The 21,881-nt window shown below is 47.7% G+C and overlaps 1 protein-coding gene across 2 annotated transcripts in view; it reads right to left on the bottom strand.

The window, feature by feature from the left end:
* PPP1R36 (protein phosphatase 1 regulatory subunit 36) overlaps window positions 1–21,881 on the bottom strand; it is a 67,462-nt gene that overhangs the window by 6,758 nt on the left and 38,823 nt on the right. For both annotated transcript variants that reach the window (XM_060261811.1, XM_060261810.1), the window contains one exon: window positions 17,690–17,833. In XM_060261811.1, the coding sequence (XP_060117794.1) occupies window positions 17,690–17,833 (144 nt within the window). The remainder of the gene's footprint in view (window positions 1–17,689; window positions 17,834–21,881) is intronic.

Below are 21,881 nucleotides of genomic sequence, written 5' to 3'. Positions count from 1 at the left end.
CCCTCAGGTCAAATCAGTCAACACCCCCCCTCCCAAAAAAAAAACAGAATCAGAAAAAGGGACAACAGGACAGGATGCAAAACCAACAACACAGATCCAAATCCAACTGAGAAAAGGCCAACAAACTCAACTGTTAAAATCTTTTAAAATTTAAAATTCAACTGTTAAAATCTTTAAAAAATTTTAACAATAAAAATAAGGCCAAACAGCCCCTCCCCACAAGAACCAGAACCAGAAGAGAAAAGGAACACACAGCAGCAACAAATCAAACACAGAATCCTTTTAAAACAGTGTTTAAATGTTTAAAAAACATTTTTAAAAAAATGACTTTTAACAATACAGGAACTTAACCAACCCATCCCCCGCAAAAAACCTTCACCCTAGCCCCAAGAAATCCAAGCCACCCAAATCAGGAAAAGTAAAAGGACACTGCACTTTTAAAAGTCCTCTCACTAAAGTTAGATATAGGCAAATTGGAAACCCCCCACCCCAGGCCCCCATCCCCAGCAGAACCCCCTAACCCTAACCCCAAATAAGCTATCCACCCACGCAAATCTGGATAAGTAAAGGGACTCTGTCTTAAAAAGTCCTTTTACTTTTATCCTAACTAAAATAAAAACAAGAACCCCAAGATTGTCTTACCTTAGATGTCTTCTCCAGGCAGGTCAGGCAAGGCTGAGAGAGAGCAGCAGCAACTGAGGCCAAGGGCCAGCGCAGCACAATCTCTCTCACACACCAACCCACCAACACAGCAGCAATGGAATGGAATCCAGCCAGGCAGACTCCTTAAAAAGGTTCTCTGGCCCTACACAGAGCAGTTTCAAAAAATACTACTGCTGTGTAGGGCCAGAGAACAGTGTTTACTTGGATACCCAAGTAAACAAAAGAACAACAATGTTGCTGATGGCTGGGGGGTTAGCCCAGCCATCAGCAACACAACAACCCTTTGGATTGGCTGCTGGGGCTCCTCTCCCCCTCCCTCTCTGATTCCAGGGAGGCTATGGGAGAGGCGGGAAAAGGCTTCCAAAGGTGGGAAAGGAGGCAAGTACCGGTAGCTTCCCTGAGGCTGCAGAAGCTTCTTTCCCGCCTTTTACATGGAGTTCCATATACTTCCGAATATTGATTCGAAAGTATACGGGGAGCCGTATATGGCTCCCATGTAATGCCTTCTAACTGGATTTGGAAGTATGCCACGCCATATACTTCCGTATCAGGGGGTATTCGGTGGTCTATTCGGTTCAGCTGAACCGAATGCACACCCCTATTTGGTACCCCCTTACTCACTTTTCTTTCTGAAAATGACATCATTCCACAGAATCAATATTATATAGAAAGTTAATTTATTTTAGATAGTCCTGTCACTTATGTATATTATGCAACCGATTGTTAAAACATTGGGTAGTTGTATGTAACACACAATGAAGGTCAGACTTTGAAGGACTGTATTAGATTAGATATAGCAATGTATCTATTTATGTTTCCATTGGTTTTCTGTTTGATTTTTAAATGTAATACTGTTAAAATAAAATTTTATTTAATTCCCCCTCCCCCCCCCCAAATAAAGATTTTTTAAAACGTTGGAGCTGTGCAAAGAAGCTTGGTTTTCAATTATGGGGTTTTAACCTGGATAGCCCGGGCTAATCCGATCTTGTCCGATCCCAGAAGCTAGGCAGGGTTGGCTCTGATTACTCTTTGGATAGGAGACAAGCAAGGAATACCAGGTCACTCACTACACAGAGTCAGGCAACGGCAAACCACCTCGGAACGTCTCTTGCCATGAAAACTTTACACAGGGGTGTCAAACATGCAGCCCGAGGGCTGAATCAGGCCCCCAGAGGGCTCCTATCAGGTCCGCGAACAACTCATTGTCATCTGCTTCCTTCTCCTTCCCTTGCTTCCTTCTGCATCACAACTTGCTTTGCCAGGCTCGCTCAATCACACAGGAACTACAGAGCAAAGCTCCTCCGTTGGGGAGGAAGTGGGGGAAGGAGAGCTAGCTTTGCCAGGCTCTCTCAATTGGACAGCGGAGAAACTGAGCCAAGCCAATTTGGTGTAGTGGTCAAGTGCACAAACTCTTATCTGGGAGAACCGGGTTTGATTCCCCACTCCTCCACTTGCAGCTGCTGGAATGGCCTTGGGTCAGCTATATCTCTTGCAGAGGTTGTCCTTGAAAGGGCAGCTGCTGTGAGAGCCCTCTCAGCCCACCCACTTCACAGGGTGTCTGTTGTGGTGGGTGGGCGAACGAGAGGAGATTGTGACCACTCTGAGATTCAGCGTATAGGGTGGGATATAAATCCAATATCATCTTTGTCTTCTTTGTCTTCCCGACCTAGAAAAATGGCTTCCATTTTTAGAGAAAGAACGAACCATTTCGTTATTGTTAATTCAGTTGGTTCAAATCCACACACAACCGCGGAGCTTGCTGTGTGAACCTGGTTCAAAATGTACGCTCAACCACAAAGTGTGCTGGGTGAGCCTGGTTCAAATCCACACTCAACCAGGAAGTTTGCTGGGTGAACCTGGTTTAAATCCACACTCAACCACGAAGCTTGCTGGGTGAACCTGGTTCAAATCCACACTCAACCAAGAAGTTTGCTGGGTGAACCTGGTTCAAATCCACATTCGACCAGGAAGTTTGCTGGGTGAACCTGGTCCAAATCCACACTCAACCACGAAGCTTGATGGGTGAACCTGGTTCAAATCCACACTCAACCATGAACCTTGCTGGGTAAGCCTGGTTCAAATCCACACTCAACCACGAAGCTTGCTGGGTGAGCCTGGTCCAAATCCACACTCAACCATGAAGCTTGCTGGGTGAGCCTGGTTCAAATCCACACTCAACCAAGAAGTTTGCTGGGTGAACCTGGTCCAAATCCATGCTCGGCCAGGAAGCTTGCTGGTCCAAATCCATGCTCATCCAAGAAGTTTGCTGGGTGGAATCTATGCTCAACCACAAAGTTTGCTGTGTGAACCTGGTTCAAATCCACGCTCAACGACGAAGCTTGCTGGATGAACCTGGGCCAGACTTTTTCTCTCAGCCTAAGCTGCCCCTCACAGAGGAAATGAGAAGAGGGTGGATCCCATATGCCACTCTAAGCTCTTTCAAGGAAGGGCAAAAGAAGAATGCACTAGATCAATAGAAGGGGGAGGCAGGAGATTAAACAGAGAAGAAGGCTATGTGTTCCCAATGAACGCCTGAGGGTAGGATTTCCTCCAGCACCAAAACTAAACAAAGACTTTTGTTTTTGAACTGCTGGCTCCCCAGTGAATAGTTTCCTCTTCTTAACAAGCCACAGAGCTCACTTACAGACAAGTCAATGTGGAAAATGTTTTTGGGGGCCGCAAAGGACACAGCGTGAAAGACCGTTGGCGGAACAGTCAACAACCAAGATTGTCGTGGCCCGGCAGCAAAAGGGAAAATGGCTCATTCCCAAAGGAAAGCATTAAGCATTTTGGATTGCTCCTAGAACTGGTTCCAACCATCTTAGATTCCGTTCCGAAGAAGCGAGCAGCGACCCACAAAAGCTCCTACGCCCTGCCACAAATTTTGTTAGTCTTTAAGGTGCTACTGAACTCCTGCTCTTTTCTGCTGATCTCCATAGGACAGAGATCAGTCCACCTGGAGGAAACGACTGCTCCACACAGTGGAATCGAACGGCATCAGGGCTTTTCTTTGTAGCAGGAACTCCTTTGCACGGGGCTTTTTTTGAGCAGGAGCGTACAGGAACGCCGTTCCAGCTGGCTTGGTGTTGGGGTGTGTGGCCTGATATGCAAATGAGTTCCTGCTGGGCTTTTTCTACAAAAAAAGCTCTGCCTTTGCATATTAGGCTACACCCCCCTGATGTAGCCAATTCTCCAAGAGCTTACAGTAGGCCCTGTAGGAAGAGCCCTGTAAGCTCTTGGAGGATTTGCTACATCAGGGGTGTGTGGCCTAATATGCAAAGGAGTTCCTGCTACATAAAAACCCTCCCAATTGGAAAAAAGTGCAGAAAAGGGCAACTAGAATGATTAAAGGGTTGGAACACTTTCCTTATGAAGAAAGGTTAAAACGCTTGGGGCTCTTTAGCTTGGAGAAACGTCGACTGCGGGGTGACGTGATAGAGGTTTACAAGATTATGCATGGGATCGAGAAAGTAGAGAAAGAAGTACTTTTCTCCCTTTCGCACAATACAAGAACTCGTGGGCATTCAATGAAATTGCTGAGCAGTCGGGTTAAAACGGATAAAAGGAAGTACTTCTTCACCCAAAGGGTGATTAACATGTGGAATTCACTGCCACAGGAGGTGGTGGCGGCTACAAGCATAGCCAGCTTCAAGAGGGGATTGGATAAAAATATGGAGCAGAGGACCATCAGTGGCTATTAGCCACTATATATATATATATATATATATATATATATATATATATATATATATATATATATATATATATATATATATATATATGTGTGTGTGTGTGTGTGTGTGTGTGTGTGTGTGTGTGTGTATACACACACAAACATATATTGGCCACTGTGTGACACAGATTGTTGGACTGGATAAGCCATTGGCCTGATCCAACATGACTTCTCTTATGTTCTTATGTTCTCCCCATCCCCCCACCCCAAACCCTGGCTTTCCCAGGTTCCTTCCCCCCACCCCAAATCTCCAGGAATTCCCCATCCCATAGTTGGTAACCCTACCGAGAGAGACGGCACATAAATCTCCTAATTAATACATTTTTCAAACGAACTGAATGGCAGGCACAATTAGCGGGGGATTTTGTTGATCCCCATTGCCGTAAAAAGCCTCCCCTGCTGATTTCTGCACCTCAAACTCTTCAAGGCACAAGAGCTGGGCAGGCATTTTCGTTCAGGCCGGTTGGCAACCCCCGCTCCTTCCTCCACCGGCAGCTGTTCTCCCAATGTGAGCCATGCGGATTTCTTGGTTTGTGGGAAGCCTCCCTCAACGCAGCCTGAAATCTGGCAACCCGCGCACATTTCCTGTACGCAGCTGTGAGAAAACAACGCGATTTTCCCCTCCCTGTGTCAAAATGCCCCGAAGGAAACTGGCACTCTCAGCTGTTATGTAACCTGTCCCAAAGCCAGGCCCGCCTGGTTCCTTCCTCAAAGTCTGAGGCGCCATCTAACAAAAGGGGCAGGCTAAAAGGAAAAGGGAAAAAACAGCAGTGTGTGGGGGGAGAACAAGATCCATTTGAGAAGAAGATCACACCCTTCTGTTCAAAATTAAATAATCTGGAATGATTGCTATGTTCCGATTCTGTACCCTCAGATTTCCCAGAGCGGAAGAGTATTGCCATACGGACATTATAGCAGTGAAAGGATGACAAAAATCTACCTTTGATACACCCCGGTCACTGTGCCAGACAGGCTGTTGCCTAAATGAATGCACTAAATGACACTGTGAGGTAACACTGGAGTCTCCATTTTGGAAAAATGTGTTTCTTTGACAGATCCAACTAAACAGCAGCGTAACCCCCTATCTCAGTGGTGTCAAACTCATCTGTTATGAGGGTCGGATCTGACCTAAATGAGACCTTGTTGGGCCAGGCCATGTGTGTCATGGAATGTAACACCAGGAAGCAGAGATACAAACTTTATAAAGGACACAGAAGTGTTTTCTATTTGTTTAAATGGTGCTTTCTTTGCATCTCTCTTGTGGGATCAAGGGAACTGGGCAAAGGAAGCTCCGCTCTTTCCCTCCCTCTCCGGGGAACTAGGAGAGAGAGGAGCCTTAGCCAACAGAAGGAAGAGAGGCTTGGCTCAGCAGCTCTGCTGTGAGATTGAGAGAGCCCAGCAAAGCAAGCTCTCCCTCCCCCCACTTCCTCCCAAACGGAGGAGTCTCAGCCAATGGAGAAAATACTTTGCTCTGTAACTCTTGAGCAAGCCTGACAAAGCAAGCTCTAATGCAGAAAGAAGCAAGAGAGAGAAAGATTGAAAGATTGCTTTATGTGACAGGGAGGGAGGCTCTTGGGGGCAAATTGACTAAGGAGGAAGCACACACCAGATACGTTCCTGTTCTCTATTTGTATCCTTTCTTCACACACACACCATTTTTGGTAAATTTTCTGCATGCTACCATTTTCTAAAAAAATGCCATGATAAACAGGGTTTACTTTTTAAATATCAAAGCGAGTGCTAGTGTGGTTAATGGTTAGAAGTGTCAAACAACTTTCTGGAAGGCTGGGGTTTGAAGGCTGGGGTTCCCCACTCATGTTGAGGAAGCTCCAATCCAAAACTTCTGGTTCGGACATGCCCTGAGTGCATACCTATCATCTCTTTTCCGCACAGGAAGCATCACTGAAAGAGAGCAGGCCTGGGGAAGAATGGAGGACAACCAAGTCATGCTGTTGTTGAGGCCAGGCTGGAGGCCCCAGAAGATAGAGAAGAACAGGGTGAGGCTGGAGGAGAGAGATGCAAGGAGAGAAGGAAACCTGGAGAGGAAGAATCGAGGGAACTTTACGGTGTGGTGTCATGGTCAGGCCTCAGATTCAGCGGGAGCTCACAGGAGCACAGCTCCTGAGCCTTTCTGAGGGTTCCCCCTCCTCCTCCCCACCTACCTTGACCATTGAATAGTAGGTACAGCTGCATAACAATCGCTGGATTAGGAGAGCGGGCAGCCAGCCAGCCACCAGGGGTTTTGCCACACCCCCAGAAGCCCTCATTAACCCCTGGAGAAGCCCACGCCACCCTTTCTCCACTTCTTATGTGATTTTGGGCAGCGGGTGGCTTGCTGGCCTTTTGACTTGGGGGGTGGGAGTGGCCAAGGAGAGCCCCAGGTGAACAAAGCCTGCTTGGGTTGGCTGGATCTCTAGCCAGCTCAAGCAGGCCTCGCTTGCCTGGAGCTCTCCTTTCTTGCATCAGGTTGCTTTTGGCTGAGGGGCAGAATATGCTAATGAGTTATGCTAATGAGCTCTGCCACCTATCTTTCTACAAAACGACCCCTGGTCATGGTTAAGAGTGATGGATCAGAATTTGAGAAACCCAGGTTGAAATCTGCTCTAACTTGCTGGGTGACCTTGGGCCAATCACACTCTCATAGCTTAACCCAACACACGGGTATATAAAGAAGTGTGCGTGCGTGCAAAAGCGTATACCTTGAATAAAATTTTGTCGGCCTTAAAGGTCCCCTGGACTCAAACTTTGTTCTGCTGCTTCAGGCCAACATGGCTGCCCTCCGGAATCTACCTCACAGGGGCTACTGTGAGGATAACATGGAGGAAAGGAACAGGGGTCATTTTGTAGAAAAAGAAGTGCCGGAGCTCATTAGCACAACATATTTGCATATGCCACATACCCCTGACATCAGCTCAGCATCCACCTTAAAATCCTTCTTGAATTAGAACTGTCCTCATCAAACCTGGCTCCCCTCATCCTTTTTAAAGGACTTTCTCCTATGTGGCCACAGTGGCCTGAGGAAGATTTTCATCTGTCTGCTTGATATGTTTGGGTTATTTCCCAGTTTTTGTGTGTGTGTGGGGGGAATATTGGAAAGTTTGTCAAATCTTAAGAGTCCAGCGAAATTCTCACAGGGAGTTTGAACAATGGAGCCAAAAGGAAAATACTGGGGGGGTGGGGGAGGGTAAGATAGAAAGGGCACAATAAAATTTAGAGATTCCAGAGCTCCACTCCTGCGAGCTCCTGCCCAAAATGAGGCCTGGAGAGGAGACTGTTGTGAGCTGCTTCGGAGAGAATGGCGAGGTATAAACAAAGTAAAGAAATAAACAAGCTGTGCCGCCACCCTCTATTTCCCCAACCCGTGCTTTCGGTTTGCCGATCAAACTCTTTGTCTCTTAGTACTTGGGGGAGAGGGTCTGGGTTTAAAAATAAACAAAAGTGTTGAATAAGCATCTCTGATAACAGTTAAAAGCTAAAAAGAAGTTCATTTTGTATCCTCCATCACCTAGTTAAAAACTGAAGGGATAGCCGCATAGGGACTTCTCATCACGATTTGGGACGAACAGATGCAGGAGCGACAACCTGTCAAGAAAGCAGGAATTTGCTAACACAAATCCTGGCGGCAGAGCCAGCCTTAGACTGTCTGGCACCCTAGACAAGGCTAACTCCTGGCACCCCCCTGCACCAAACTGAGAGCCAGTTAAGCGCGCGGACTCTTATCTGGGAGAACCGGGTTTGATTCCCCACTCCTCCACTTGCAGCTGCTGGAATGGCCTTAGGTCAGCCATAGCTCTGGCAGAGGTTGTCCTTGAAAGGACAGCTGCTGTGAGATCCCTCTCATCCCCACCCACCTCACAGGTCGTGTTCCCTCTGAGTTAGTGTGAGCTAGCTCACAATTCTTTTGCCTCCGGCTCACACATTTTTGTCTCAAGCTCAGGAAAAAATGGCCCTATAGCAAATTCATTCATGCTGCGGCTCACAACGTTCATGCCGGTAGCTCACAAGGTAGAATTTTTGCTCACAAGACTCCGCAGCTTAGAGGGAACATTGCTCACAGGGTGTCTGTTGTGGGAGGAGAAGATATAGGAGACTGTAAGCCGCTCCGAGTCTCTGATTCAGAGAGAAGGGCGGGGTATAAATCTGCAGTCTTCTTCTTCTTCTTCTGAAAACGTCACCAAGTCACATGAAGGGTGCCCAATTTGACACCCCCAGAAGGCCAGCGCCCTAGGCAATTGCCTAGTTTGCCTGGAGGCAGGGACGGCCCTGCCCGACTGCCCTTTTATCACACTTCTAAGCTGCAGAACAGGCGGCACTGCACCCAGAGCAGTCATCTCTGGGATTGAGACGCAACCACAGAGAAAGCTGCCGCTTTGAATTTCCGCCTGACACGCAGCTGTTTAAAAGCGCAAAGGCTGTTCATCTTATTCATTGCATGGGGCGAGGCACGCTGGAAAAAAAAATCCATCCTTCAAAGCGAGGCGTTCCGGTTGGGTTGCCGAGCAATTTCGCTCATGTCAGATCTTGCACCCGCAGCACTTTGGGCTGGGTCGCGTGCAAAGTGCCCTCCGCCTAGTTGGCATGGCCTGATCTCCCTGCCAAATCAGCACGGGAAGGAAAACAGCTCGTCTGCCCTGAGCTGCAGGGAGGGCGTCGTTGATGATCCTGCCACCGCCCAAGGGCCCGTGGCTGACAGAGCTCCACCCGTGCGGAGACCCACTTTGCAACAGAGGCAGAAAGCGAGAAAGGACTCCGTGGCTGGGAACTCACAGGACACCAACACCCAGCTCAGAAGCACACAGGAGCAGAACTCCAGTACCTCAAAGTTTTATTGTGCTCTTTCTTTCTTACCCCCCCCCCCCCAAAATGATACTTGCTCCTGGGCTCCATTCTTCCATGAGAATTCTGCTGCGCTCTAAGGTTTGACAAACTTTCTAATATTTTTGCCCACAAAAAACAAAAATGGGAAAAAGACCAAAACGTATCAAGCAGACGGATGAAAATCTTCATCATGCCACTGTGGCCGCATAAGGCAAAGAGAGTCTCCTGCGCAAGCGCCGGTCGTTTCCGACTCCGGGAAGAGATCGCATCATGACGTTTTCATGGCAGACTTTTTTTTACGGGGTGGTTTGCCATTGCCTTCCCCAGTCATCTACACTCCCACCCCCCCCACCCCCAGCAAGCTGGGTACTCCTTTGACCGACCTCGGAAGGATGGAAGGCTGAGTCAACCGGGAACCGGCTACCTGAACCAGCTTCCGCTGGGATCGAACTCAAGTCGTGAGCAGAGAGCTCGGACTGCAGTACTGCAGCTTTACCACTCTGCTGCGCCACAGTGCGTCTCTTAACTGTGGCCACATAAAAGAAAGCAATTTTAAAAGGATGATGGGAGTAAGGTTTTATTATAATTGTAATTCAAGAAGCGTTTTAAGGTCAATGCTGAGCTGATATAATTTAGTACACCATCCGGTGATGGTCAGGGGTGTGTGTAATATGCAAATGAGTTGTGCTAATGAGCTCCCGCACCTCTTTTTCTACAAAATGACTCCTCCTCGGTTTTCTACTCATGTGGAGATCCACTTTGCTACAGAGGCAGAAAGTGAGGAAGGACTCTGTGGTTGGGAAGTCCCTACACCCTCCCAAATCCAATATCTTCTTCTCCCCCCGTCTTCTCCTAGGTCCAGACCAGTGTTCCCCTTAAGCTGAGTTAGTGTGAGCTAGCTCACAGATTTTTAGCCTCTAGCTCACACATTTTTGTCTTAGCTTAGGAAGGATGACCCCAGAGCACAGTTATTGATGCAGGAGCTCACAACTTTAATGACAGGAGCTCACAGCTTTAATACAAGTGGCTCACAAAGTAGAATTTTTGCTCAAGACTCTGCAGCTTAGAGGGAACACTGATCCAAATCCACATTGAGTCATCATGTACGATGCTGCCTCTTCTTTTTTCTTGCATGATCTCACAAGGTGTGTTTGTGTGCTCAAATGTGGCATCTCCCAGGGCTTTTGAGCAAACGTTGTTATCCTGTGTGGAGTCAGACCACTGAGTCAAGGGGTAGACTGGGTGGTGAGAATAGCCCTGGAACAAGCCAGAACCATTTTATAAATATACATCTGCCTTTTTTCTAGGCAACTGGGTCACACAAGGCAGGTAGCAGGTAAATGACACAGAAATCACAGGAAGTTTAAAGCAGGGGTGTCAAACATGTGGCCCGGGGGACGAATCAGGCCCCGAGCAACTGGCTGTCGTCTGCTTCCTTCTTTGTCTCTCTCTCTCTTGCTTCCTTCTGCATCTCAGCTTGCTTTGCAAGGTTTGCTCAATAGCACAGGAGCTACAGAGCAAATCTCTATTTTCTCCATTGGCTGAGGCTCTTCCCCCTCCTGGTCCCCTGAGGAAGGGAGGAAAGAGCCAGAGCTTCCTTTGCCCAGTTCCCTGGATCCCATGGGAGAAATACAAAGAATGCACCTTTAAGCCCAATGAGTGCTAAAGTTTTAAGCATTTTTAAAAAATCTTTAATTGTGTTAGTCTGTGTCCTTTATAAGGTTTATATCTCTGCTACCTAATCTTAAACAGGTATACACATGGCCTGGCCTGACATGGCCTGGCCCAACAAGGTCTCATTTATGTCAGATCTGGCCCTCATAACAAAAGAGTTTGACACCCCTGGTTTAAAACCAGCATTAGGGACCTGGTAAGCATCCATCGGAGAACCCTGCCTCTAAGAACCAACAAGCTTCTTCAAGAGGCTCCAAATCGGGCTCTGTCTTAAAAAGTTCCCTTACAAAACTGCAGCAGGGCCTTCCTAACTTCTTCTGGAAGGACTTTGAAAGTAAGCAGCGCAGAACTTCGAACTCGACTGGGAACATAAGAGAAGCCATGTTGGATCAGGCCAATTGCCCATCCAGTCCAACACTCTGTGTCACACAGTGGCCAATATATGTGTGTATATATACAACACATATATATATATATACTGTGGCTAATAGCCACTGATGGACCTCTGCTCCATATTTTTATCCAATCCCCTCTTGAAGGTGGCTATGCTTGTAGCCGCCACCACCTCCTGTGGCAGTGAATTCCACATGTTAATCACCCTTTGGGTGAAGAAGTACTTCCTCTTATCCGTTCTAACCCAACTGCTCAGCAATTTCATTGAGTGCCCACGAGTTCTTGTATTGTGAAAAAGGGAGAAAAGGACTTCTTTCTCTGCTTTCTCCATCCCATGCATAATCTTGTAAACCTCCATCACGTCACCCCGCAGTCGACGTTTCTCCAAGCTAAAGAGCCCCAAGAGTTTTAACCTAAACTAGAGAACCAATGCAAAGATTGCAAGGTGTGATATGATCCCAGGCTGTGGCCCACCTCTGATAACACAGAGGCTGCCTCATTTTGCACCAGTTTCTATTTCCAAATTGTCTTCTACTGCAGCCCCAGGGGTCGTTTCATAGAGAAAGAGGTGCTGGAGCTCATTAGCCCAACTCATTTGCATATGCCACACAGCCCTGACATCACCGGATGGTGTACTAAATTAGATCAGCTCAGCATCTACCTTAAAATGCTTCTTAAATTATATTAAGTTATCGTAAAACCTGACTCACTTCTTCAGCAGGGGCTCTCAAGAACTCCTGCCCCGTCACAAAGTGTGTTAGTCTTTCAGGTGCGACTGGGCTCTTGATTTTTTCTACTGCTACGGACAGACTAGAGCAGGGGTGGCCAAAGTTGCTTAACAGAAGAGCCACATAAAATAAACATCAGACGTTTGAGAGCCGCAAGGGAGGGAAGGAAGGAAGGAAAATAGATTGAGATGGAGGGAGAGGTTGAAAGAAAGCAACTTTAACTTTAAATGCCTTCGCCAAGCTGTCAGCTGGCTTGGCTTGGAGAAGTGATTTAAAGAGGAAAGGACAAAAGGCGGTGTTAGATTTAAATAAGGCTATGGGGCTTCCATACGCCCATATCCATTCCTTCATCATCTTCAGGTACCTTCAGTGTTCTCCAACAGGAACAGGTTTGCCGGCTCTGGGTTGTGAAATACCTGGGGATTCTGAGGGGTGGAGTTTGGGAAGAGCACAGTTTGGGAAGGAGCGGGAGGAGAAGGAGGAGGAAGAGGATTGGATTTTTACCTCGCCCTTCACAACCCAAAGAATTCTCAGAGCAGCTTACAATCTCCTTTCCCTTCCCCTCCCCACAACAGACACCCTGTGAGGTAGGTGGGGCTGAGAGAGCTCTGACAGAAACTGTTCTTGAGCAGAACAGCTCTGAGAGAACTTGGGGCTGACCCAAGGTCACACCAGCAGGTGCATGTGGAGGAGTTCTCCCATGCACTTAACCACAACACCAAACTGGCTCTCAACTGATCCTGCACTGAGCAAGGGGCTGGACTAGATGACCTGTAGGGCCCCTTCCAACTCTGTGATTTAGGCCAGGTGGGAGTTCTCCCACCCTGGAGATTCCCAACCCACCAGCCCACATTGGGCCGACCGGGGGAACCTCCTCCGACGTTGCTGGAACGATGACATTACCCGGAAGTGACATCATCACACCAGCCACTCTAGGCATTTCTGGGAAAACTCTATGGTTTTCCCGGACGCTCTAGCTATTTGGGAGGGGAAACTCTATGGTACAAAATGGGAAAACTCTATAGCCGGAGGCCGCAGGGGACTTGGGAACCCTACTGAGATTCCATGATTAGAGTCTGCCGCTCTTCACCACTACACCAGACTGGCTCTCTGAATCCTAGCTAGGTCTGGATAGGCCTCTCTGCACCCTTAGAAGGGGAGAACGTTTCTCAGAACAAACTAGCTACCGTCTACTAAATAACTTTTAAATCCACGCCAGTAACTACAACATCACACACCAAGCAGACAACCGAGCGTTTGCCAAAAGACACCCATCATCCTGACTGTATACATTTCTGGGAGCTATTTTTGAATTCCAGCATTGCCGTCAAACAGTCCCTGGTTCCAGAAAGGGAACCAAATCCAAAGCTGCATGATTAAATCATCTACAGAAACCAAGGGAGAGATGAAGAAAGCAGAGATAAAGAACGAAAATCACAGAGACATGGGGCAAAATATTAATAGTGGGTTTATCTGTAAGCCAGTCAGGCTCACCACTTGACCATATGGAGAACTCCATGGTAAATCATAGAATCATAGAACTGGAAGGGATCTCCAGAGTCATCTAGTCCAACCCCCTGCACAATGCAGGAAACTCACAAATACCTCCCCCTAAATTCACATGACCCTCATTGCTGTCAGATGGTCATCTAGCCTTCTGACAGCAATGAGGATCTTGTAAATTTAGGGGGCGGTATCTGTGAGTTTCCTGCATTGTGCAGGGGGTTGGACTAGATGACGCTGGAAGTCCTTCCCAATTTTATGATTCTATGATTTACAGTGGAGTTCTCCAAATCTAACATTCCTCCCTAAGTCAAGGGACAAGGTGGTTGGTGGCTCTCCACTCCTACCCTCTCTGGTCCTCCTCACATCGTCTTTCGTTAACAACCACCTTGTTGATTCAGTAGGAGACAGATATTCCCGTCTTATGCAGAGTTACTCCAGTCTAACCCCACAAAAAAGGTAAAAGGTAGTCCCCTATATAAGCACCAAGTCGTTACCGACCCATGGAGTGACGTCACATCATGACGTTTTCTTGGCAGACTTTTTTACGCAGTGGTTTGCCATTGCCATCCCCAGTCATCTAAATTGGAGAGCCAGTTTGGTGTAGCGGTTAAGTGCGTGGACTTTTATCTGGGAGGATCAGGTTTGATTCCCCACTCCTCCACTTGCAGCTGCTGAAATGGCCTTGGGTCAGCCATAGCTCTTGCAGAGTTGTCCTTCAAAAGGCAGCTTTTGGGAAAGCTCTCTCAGCTCCACCTACCTCATATTACCACACACACCCTTGATGTAGCCAATCCTCCTGGAGCTTACAGTAGGCCCTGTACTAAGAGCCCCGTAAGCGTTTGGAGGATTGGCTACATCACAAGGGGTGTGGCCTATGCAAAGGAGTTCCAGCTACAAAAAAACGCCCCAGAAAAGTCAATTGTAGAAGGAAAAGAAGGTGGCAGGAAAACAGGAAGACCCAACAGGAGATGGATTGACTCCATCAAGGAAGTCGTCAGCCCTCGTCTGGAAAACCTGAGCAAGGCTGTCAATCATAGAATGTTTGGGAGGTTTTTAATTCATGGGGTTGGCCGCAAGACAGAAACAACTGACAGCACATGACACGCCCAAAGCTGCAAAGCACTGCTGCGTTCCAGGCCGTTTCTCTGATACGGATCTTCAACTCCAAATGAGTCAAAGGCTACCGATCCAAAGCGTCACAATGTAATCCTGGTAACTTCCTTGACATTTCCCTGCCAGCATTGCTGGCAAACGTAAAAGACGAGCCAGAAACCTGCCAGATAAAAAAGCTCAGTCGGCCCGCAGATTAGTTGGTTTCTTCGCCTAGAAGTCTCTGCGTCCAAAGCGGCTTACCCCGAAGTAAGCGAAGTAATTCAGCTGTAATTAATTTAAAACAAAGGCGCAGAGCAGGTTTGATTCCCTAGAAGTCTCTGCGTCCAAAGCGGCTTACCCCGAAGTAAGCGAAGTAATTCAGCTGTAATTAATTTAAAACAAAGGCGCAGAGCATTTGGCTGAAACTGGTGAAACTCACCAGCAAAGCATTTGAGGTGCCTTAAACATGAAAGAAAAAAATGTCTTCGGGTTTTTACTTCTCCTTTAGGACAGACAGACTGCAGGCAAAAGAAGAAGAGGACAACTGCAGATTTATATTCCACCCTTCTCTCTGAATCTGACACTCAAAACAGATTACAATCCCCTATATCTTCTCCCCCCGCCCCCACAACAGACACCCTGTGAGGTGAGTAGGGCTGAGAGGACTCTCACAGCAGCTGCCCTTTCAAGGACAACCTCTGCCAGAGCTATGGCTGACCCAAGGCCATGCTAGCAGGTGCAAGTGGAGGAGTGGGGAATCAAACCCGGTTCTCCCAGATAAGAGTCCGCACACAACCACTACAACAAACTGGCTCTCAAGATGAGCCATAGAATTTTGGCAGGTGCAACTCACGGCTGAGGGAGGAGGCGAGAGGTGCACACCTGCTGGAATTTTGACAGGGGGGCACCGGAAGTTCTCTTTACAGGTGAGGATGGCAGAGTCTGTGAAAGGTGGAGCACAAAACTCTTTCGCGAGGCAGTCTGGGGTAGTGGTTAGGTATGCAGATTCTTATCTGGGAGAACTACATGCAGCTGCTGGAGTGATCTTGGGTCCGTCGTTCCCAGAGCTGTTCTGCTCAAGAGCAGTTCTCAAAAGAGCTCTCTCAGCCCCACCTACCTCACAGGCAATACTCCCTCTAAGCTGTGGAGTCCCGTGAGCAAAACTTCTACTTCGTGAGCTCCTGTGGCATTAAAGTTGTGAGCTCCTGCATCAGTCAGTTTGCTCTGAGGCCATCCTTCCTGAGCTGAGACAAAAATGTGTGAGCCAGAGGTGAAAAAACTGTGAGCTAGCTCATGCTAACTCAGCTTTAAGGGAACACTGCTCACAGGGTGTCCGTTGTGGGAAGGGGAAGGAGACTGTAATCTGCTCTGAGACTCCTTTGACTAGCAAAGGGCGGGGTATCAATCCAATCTCTTCTTCTTCTTCTTCTTCTTCTTCTTCTTCTTTGAGGTGCAACTGCTTCATCCTCGGTTGCCTCTGGTCGGCCAGCTGCCTGTTCTTTCCCGGCCCTGTTCTTAGGCATTTTAAGCTTTATCCTGAGGTAAAGCTTCTCCCACCTGCTCCATATGAACATATGAAGCTGCCTTCTACTGAATCAGACCCTCGGTCCATCAAAGTCAGTATTGTCTTCTCAGACTGGCAGCGGCTCTCCAGGGTCTCAAGCTGAGGTTCTTCACACCTATTTGCCTGGACCCTTTTTTGGAGATGCCAGGGATTGAACCTGGGACCTTCAGCTTCCCAAGCAGATGCTCTGCCACTGAGCCACCGTCCCTCCCCTATCCCTCCATGTTTCTACTAAAAGCATGGCATCAAGGTCAGCAAAGAAGGTGGCAACTTACCCTTCTACAGGAACAGAGAAGGCTCCAATGATCTCTCTGGGATTTACACACATAGGAAGCTGCCTTATACAGAGCCAGTCTGGTGTAGTGGTTAAGCGTTTGGACTCTTATCTGGGAGAACCGGGTTCGATTCCCCACTCCTCCACTTGCTCCTGCTGGAATGGCCTTGGGTCAGCTATAGTTATCACAGAGCTTGTCCTTGAAAGGGCAGCTGCTGGGAGAGCCCTCTCAGCCCCACCCACCTCACAGGGTGTCTGTTGTGGGGGAGGAAGGTAAAGGAGATTGTGAGCCGCTCTGAGACTCTTCGGAGTGGAGGGCAGGATATAAATCCAATATCTTCATCTACCTCACAGGGTGTCTGTTGTGGGGGAGGAAGGTAAAGGAGATTGTGAGCCGCTCTGAGACTCTGGGATTCGGAGTGGAGGGAGGGATATACATCTAATGTATTATTATTATTATTACTACTACTACTACTACTAATAAAAAAGGTAAAGGTAGTCCCCTGCGCAAGCACCAGTCGTTTCTGACTCTGGAGTGATGTTGCTTTCACATCGTTTTCACAGCAGACATTTTACAGGGTGGTTTGCCACTGCCTTCCCCAGTCATCTACACTTTCCCCCCAGCAAGCTGGGTACTCATTTTACCGACCTCAGAAGGATGGAAGGTTGAGTCAACCTGGAGCCGGCTACCTGAACCAGCTTCTGCTGGGATCGAACTCAGGTCGTGAGCAGAGGGCTCCAACTGCAGTACTGCAGCTTTACCACTCTGCACTATGGGGCTCTTACTACTACTACTGCATTGTAATATATAATGAAATAATTATACAACTCACGGTCTGGTTGCTAACAGGCCACAGACCGAGACCGGTCTACGGCCTGGGGCTGGGGCCCCCTGCTTCCATCTGTTCACTCCCCATTCCCCAATTTTTTTGGTCATTCCCTTCTCCCCCGGGGTCTTTTCATACAGATATCTGCCCTGAACTGCCGCGTTTCTCCAGCTTCCCATCGCCTTTTGTCGTTTTCCACATAGTCTCTCTGTGCTTTCTCAAAGCGGATCAAAGATGGTCTGAGAAAGCACAGAGCAATGATGAGAAAGAACACAGGGGTGTTCTAACACGGCTTCTCATATTCCCAAGGCTGGGGGCCCCTGCCCAGAAGCATTTTCTCCACTGAATGGGCTGCCACAGTGCCAAGCTGCAAATAACCCAAGAAGGAACATTTTCTGGGCAGAGCCATTTCCTTACTTTCCACAAGCCATGTGATGTTGCTCAGTCATTCCCAGTCCCAGGATGAGGATGCAGTACACTTCGGCCAGGTGTTTTTTGGCCACCTCCATCTTTCTTTGAGTCTCCATCATTTCTTGCTTCTCTAAGGCGCTGGGCTGTCCACTTGGCATGTAACCAAAAGGGTACAGGAAAGTTACTCCAGGTGAATTTTTTTTATGAAGCGTAATATCTATCTACGTATCTACCTATCATCCATCTATCCGTCTGTCTGTCTTGTCTATCTAATGTGTCACCATTGTTTCACAAAGGCCTCGGTGGGGTAGGGCGGGATATAAATCAAATAAAATGAAATGAAAAAAGCCCAACATGAACTCATTTCTCTAAGGTGCTGGGCTGTCTACTTGGCATGTAACCAAAAGGGTAAAGTTATTCCAGGTGAATTTTTTTTATTAAGCGTAATATCTATCTATCTATCTATCTATCTATCTATCTATCTATCTATCTATCTATCTATCTATCTATCTATCTATCTATCTATCTAGTCACCATTGTTTCACACAGGCTTATTTTGTAGAAAAAGCCCAACAGGAACTAAGTTCTCTAAGGCGCTGGGCTGTCCACTTGACATGTAACCAAAAGGGTACAGGAAAGTTACTCCAGATGAATTTTTTTAATGAAGCGTAATTAATTTCTACCTACCTACCTACCTACCTACCTACCTACCTACCTACCTACCTACCTACCTACCTACCTATCTATCTATCTATCTATCTATCTATCTATCTATCTATCTATCTATCTATCTATCTATCTATCTATCTATCTATCTATCTATGTTTCACACAGGCTTGTTTTGTAGAAAACTCATTTGCATAGTAGGCCACACCCCTGACACCAAGCCAGCCGGAACTGTGTTCCTGTGTTTTCCTGCTCAAAAAAGCCCTACAAACACACACACACACAAGCTGTATAACCAAAACACTGGGGACCCTGGCACTATGCCATACTGACTCTCCATATGTGTGGATTCAGACATGGCACAAAGCCTCTTTTTTAGCATACACCAGTGTTAGGGTTGCCAATTCCCAGGTGGGGGCAGGGGGTCCCCCCTGTTTGGAGGCCCTCCCCCCACTTCAGGGTCATCAGAAAGCGGGCGGGGGGAGGGAAATGTCTGCTGGGCACTCCTTTATTTCCTATGAAGTTCAATTCCATAGGGTATAATGGAGAATTGATCTATGGGTATCTGGGGCTCTGAGGGGCTGTGCTTTGAGGTAGAGGCACCAAATTTTCAGCATAGCATCCAGTGCCTCTCCCCAAAATACCCTCCAAGTTTCAATAGGATTAGACTGGGGGGGTTTACATAAGAACATAAGAGAAGCCATGTTGGATCAGGCCAATGGCCCATCCAGTCCAACACTCTGTAATTCTAAGAGCCCCAAAAGAAGGTGCCCCTATCCTTCATTATTTCCAATGGAGGGAAAACATTTAAAAGGTGTGCGGTCCCTTTAAATGTGATGGCCAGAACTCCCTTTGGAGTTCAATTATGCTTGCCACAACCTTTCTCCTGGCTCCACCCCCAAAGTCCCCAGATATTTCTCAAATTGGACTTGGCAACCCTAACCACTGTCACAAGCAAGGGACCAAGGAGGGTGGCTGCCACCACTCCAGTAAGGCTCTGTCAGGGAGGGCCCAGAGCACCTATGTGCAGGGCTCCTTTTCTAGCAGGAGCTCCTCTGCATATTAGGCCACGCCCCCTGATGTAGCCAATCCTCCAAGAGCTTAAAGGGCTCTTAGTACAGAGCCTACTGTAAGCTCCAGGAGGATTGGCTACATCAGGGGGGCATGGCCTAATATGCAGAGGAGCTCCTGCTAGAAAAAGAGCCCAGATACGTGACCCCTATCTCCCTTCCCAGCAAGTACCTTTTATCTGTAACTGAAGAGGCGTGCAGACCCAGGCAGGAGAACAACCATCATTTTATTATAAGCGCTCAAGAACAAACAAGGCCTTTAGTTGAGGCAGTGAGCCTCACTGAACACCAGCATGGCCTCCCTATGGCGTGCAGGCCCATTGGTGAACTCTGCTTAGAGCAGGAATTCACCCTGGCTACTGTCATTGGTCTTCTGTCAGTCACGGCTGAGGTTTTAGATCTGGCCATCATCAGAAAATGTTAACTTGAAATGGATCATTTGAAGAAGAAGAAGAAGAAGATATTGGATTTATATCCCGCCCTCCACTCCGAAGAGTCTCAGAGCGGCTCACAATCTCCTTTACCTTCCTCCCCCACAACAGACACCCTGTGAGGTGGGTGGGGCTGAGAGGGCTCTCACAGCAGCTGCCCTTTCAAGGACAACCTCTGCCAGAGCTATGGCTGACCCAAGGCCATTTCAGCAGGTGCAAGTGGAGGAGTGGGGAATCAAACTCGGTTCTCCCAGATAAGAGTTCGCACACTTAACCACTACACCAAACTGGCTCCTTGGTTGGTTTTAGCTAGCTGTTTTAAAGTTATGCAATTGTTTTATTGATGTGACCCACCCTGAGTCCGTTTCAGGAAGGGTGGAATAGAAATGTACGTAAATAAATAAGTGGGTTTTAATTATTTCATGTAACAGTGAACAAGGAAACAGTAAAGGTGGTGCAAATAAAATAAAAGCCGTGATGCAACTACCTATGTGCTCCCTTCCTTCTGATTCCAACTGACTCACCACTCTGGATGACGGAGCTCTCATGACTGCAGCCTTTCTCCAGCCCAGCCTTTTCCAGAGAGAACCTTGGCCATTTTTTTCCTTCCTTCCAGGTTCTACCCCTCTGGTCTCTATTGGCCAAGTTTTTCCCTCCAAAACTGCTGCTGCTTACCCAATCAGAGGGACAGAAGGGATCTTGGGAAATGTAAGCCCTGTAAGCTACTCTAACACAGGCCTCAGATCATGACAACCGGGAACCATGGTCACAAAACCTTTAGGTTCAAGGCTGTTTGTGGGTTAACAGCAACTGTGCGAGACCGGCTGCAGACTCAAGAACCACCGTGTTAGTCTGCCAGCTGCTGATGCAGCAGCCCAAGAAAGATGGTCACCGAAAAATGCTTGTTCACATAATGCCACTTGCAAAATTAGGTGTGACCTGGCAAGAGACACACCTAGTTGCAGAACTGCTTGTCTGGCAAAAGTTCAATGCACAATACAAGGAATGCCTAAAACCTCAACTGAAATCTAGTGCTTGGCTTAAAACCTATCAAGTTTCAAATCAATTACAGCTGCAGGAAACCTAAGATCAGAATCTCTGAGGGGTCCCTCCCCATGATAAAAGCAGTTGTATGGTACCTGAATGTCCACCTCACCTACCCACCCACCTCAAATAGCAGGGTGGGAGGGGAACTGAGGTTGGGAAAAGAATGTAGCTGGGAAAGATTCATCAGAAGAACATCAGAAGAGTCCAGATGGCTCAAACCAGTGGTCCATCTAGTCCAGCATCCTGCCTTGAACAATGGCCAACCAGTTCCTTTGGAGGGCCAACAATAGGGCATAGAGGCCGAGGCCTTTATTAGAACATCAGAAGAGCCCTGCTGGATCAGACCAGTGGTCCATCTAGTCCAGCATCCTGCCTCACACAGTGGCCAACCAGTTCCTCTGGAGGGCCAACAACAGGGCATAGAGGCTGAAGCCTTCATCAGAACATCAGAAGAGCCCTGCTGGATCAGACCAGTGGTCCAGCTAAGTCCAGCATCCTGTTTCACACAGCAGACAACCTGTTCCTCTGGAGGACCAGCAAACATGGCATGGAGGTCTTCCCCTGATGTTGCCTCCTCACGTGGGTATTCAGAAGCTGACTGCCTCTGGATGTGGAGGTTCCCTTTTGCCTTCACAAGGAACAGTCATTGATGGTTGTTATCCCCTTCACACAGTTCATGTGTGAGCATGAAGCCAGATGGAACAGGACTGCTACTGCGTCCTGTTGAACACTGTGCTAAAAGAGTCATTCACAACTGGATTTTCTTGGATGAGAAAGTAAACTGCAAATGATTGCCATGGTGCAACAACAGCACAATATCCAGCCATGTGTGGACATAGTTATACAGGGGTCATTTTGTAGAAAAAAAGGTGGTTGAGCTCATTAGCATAACTCACTAGCATATGCCAGCCCCCAGCTAAAAGCAACCCAATGCAAGAAAGGAGAGCCCCGGGTGAGTGAGGCCTGCTTGGGATGGCTAGAGAT

Source organism: Heteronotia binoei, chromosome 21, assembly GCF_032191835.1.
Source record: "Heteronotia binoei isolate CCM8104 ecotype False Entrance Well chromosome 21, APGP_CSIRO_Hbin_v1, whole genome shotgun sequence".
In the NCBI taxonomy this organism is placed as follows: domain Eukaryota; kingdom Metazoa; phylum Chordata; class Lepidosauria; order Squamata; family Gekkonidae; genus Heteronotia; species Heteronotia binoei.
The sequence above is the reverse complement of the archived record's forward strand: the minus strand, read 5'-3'. Positions and strand labels throughout refer to the sequence as shown.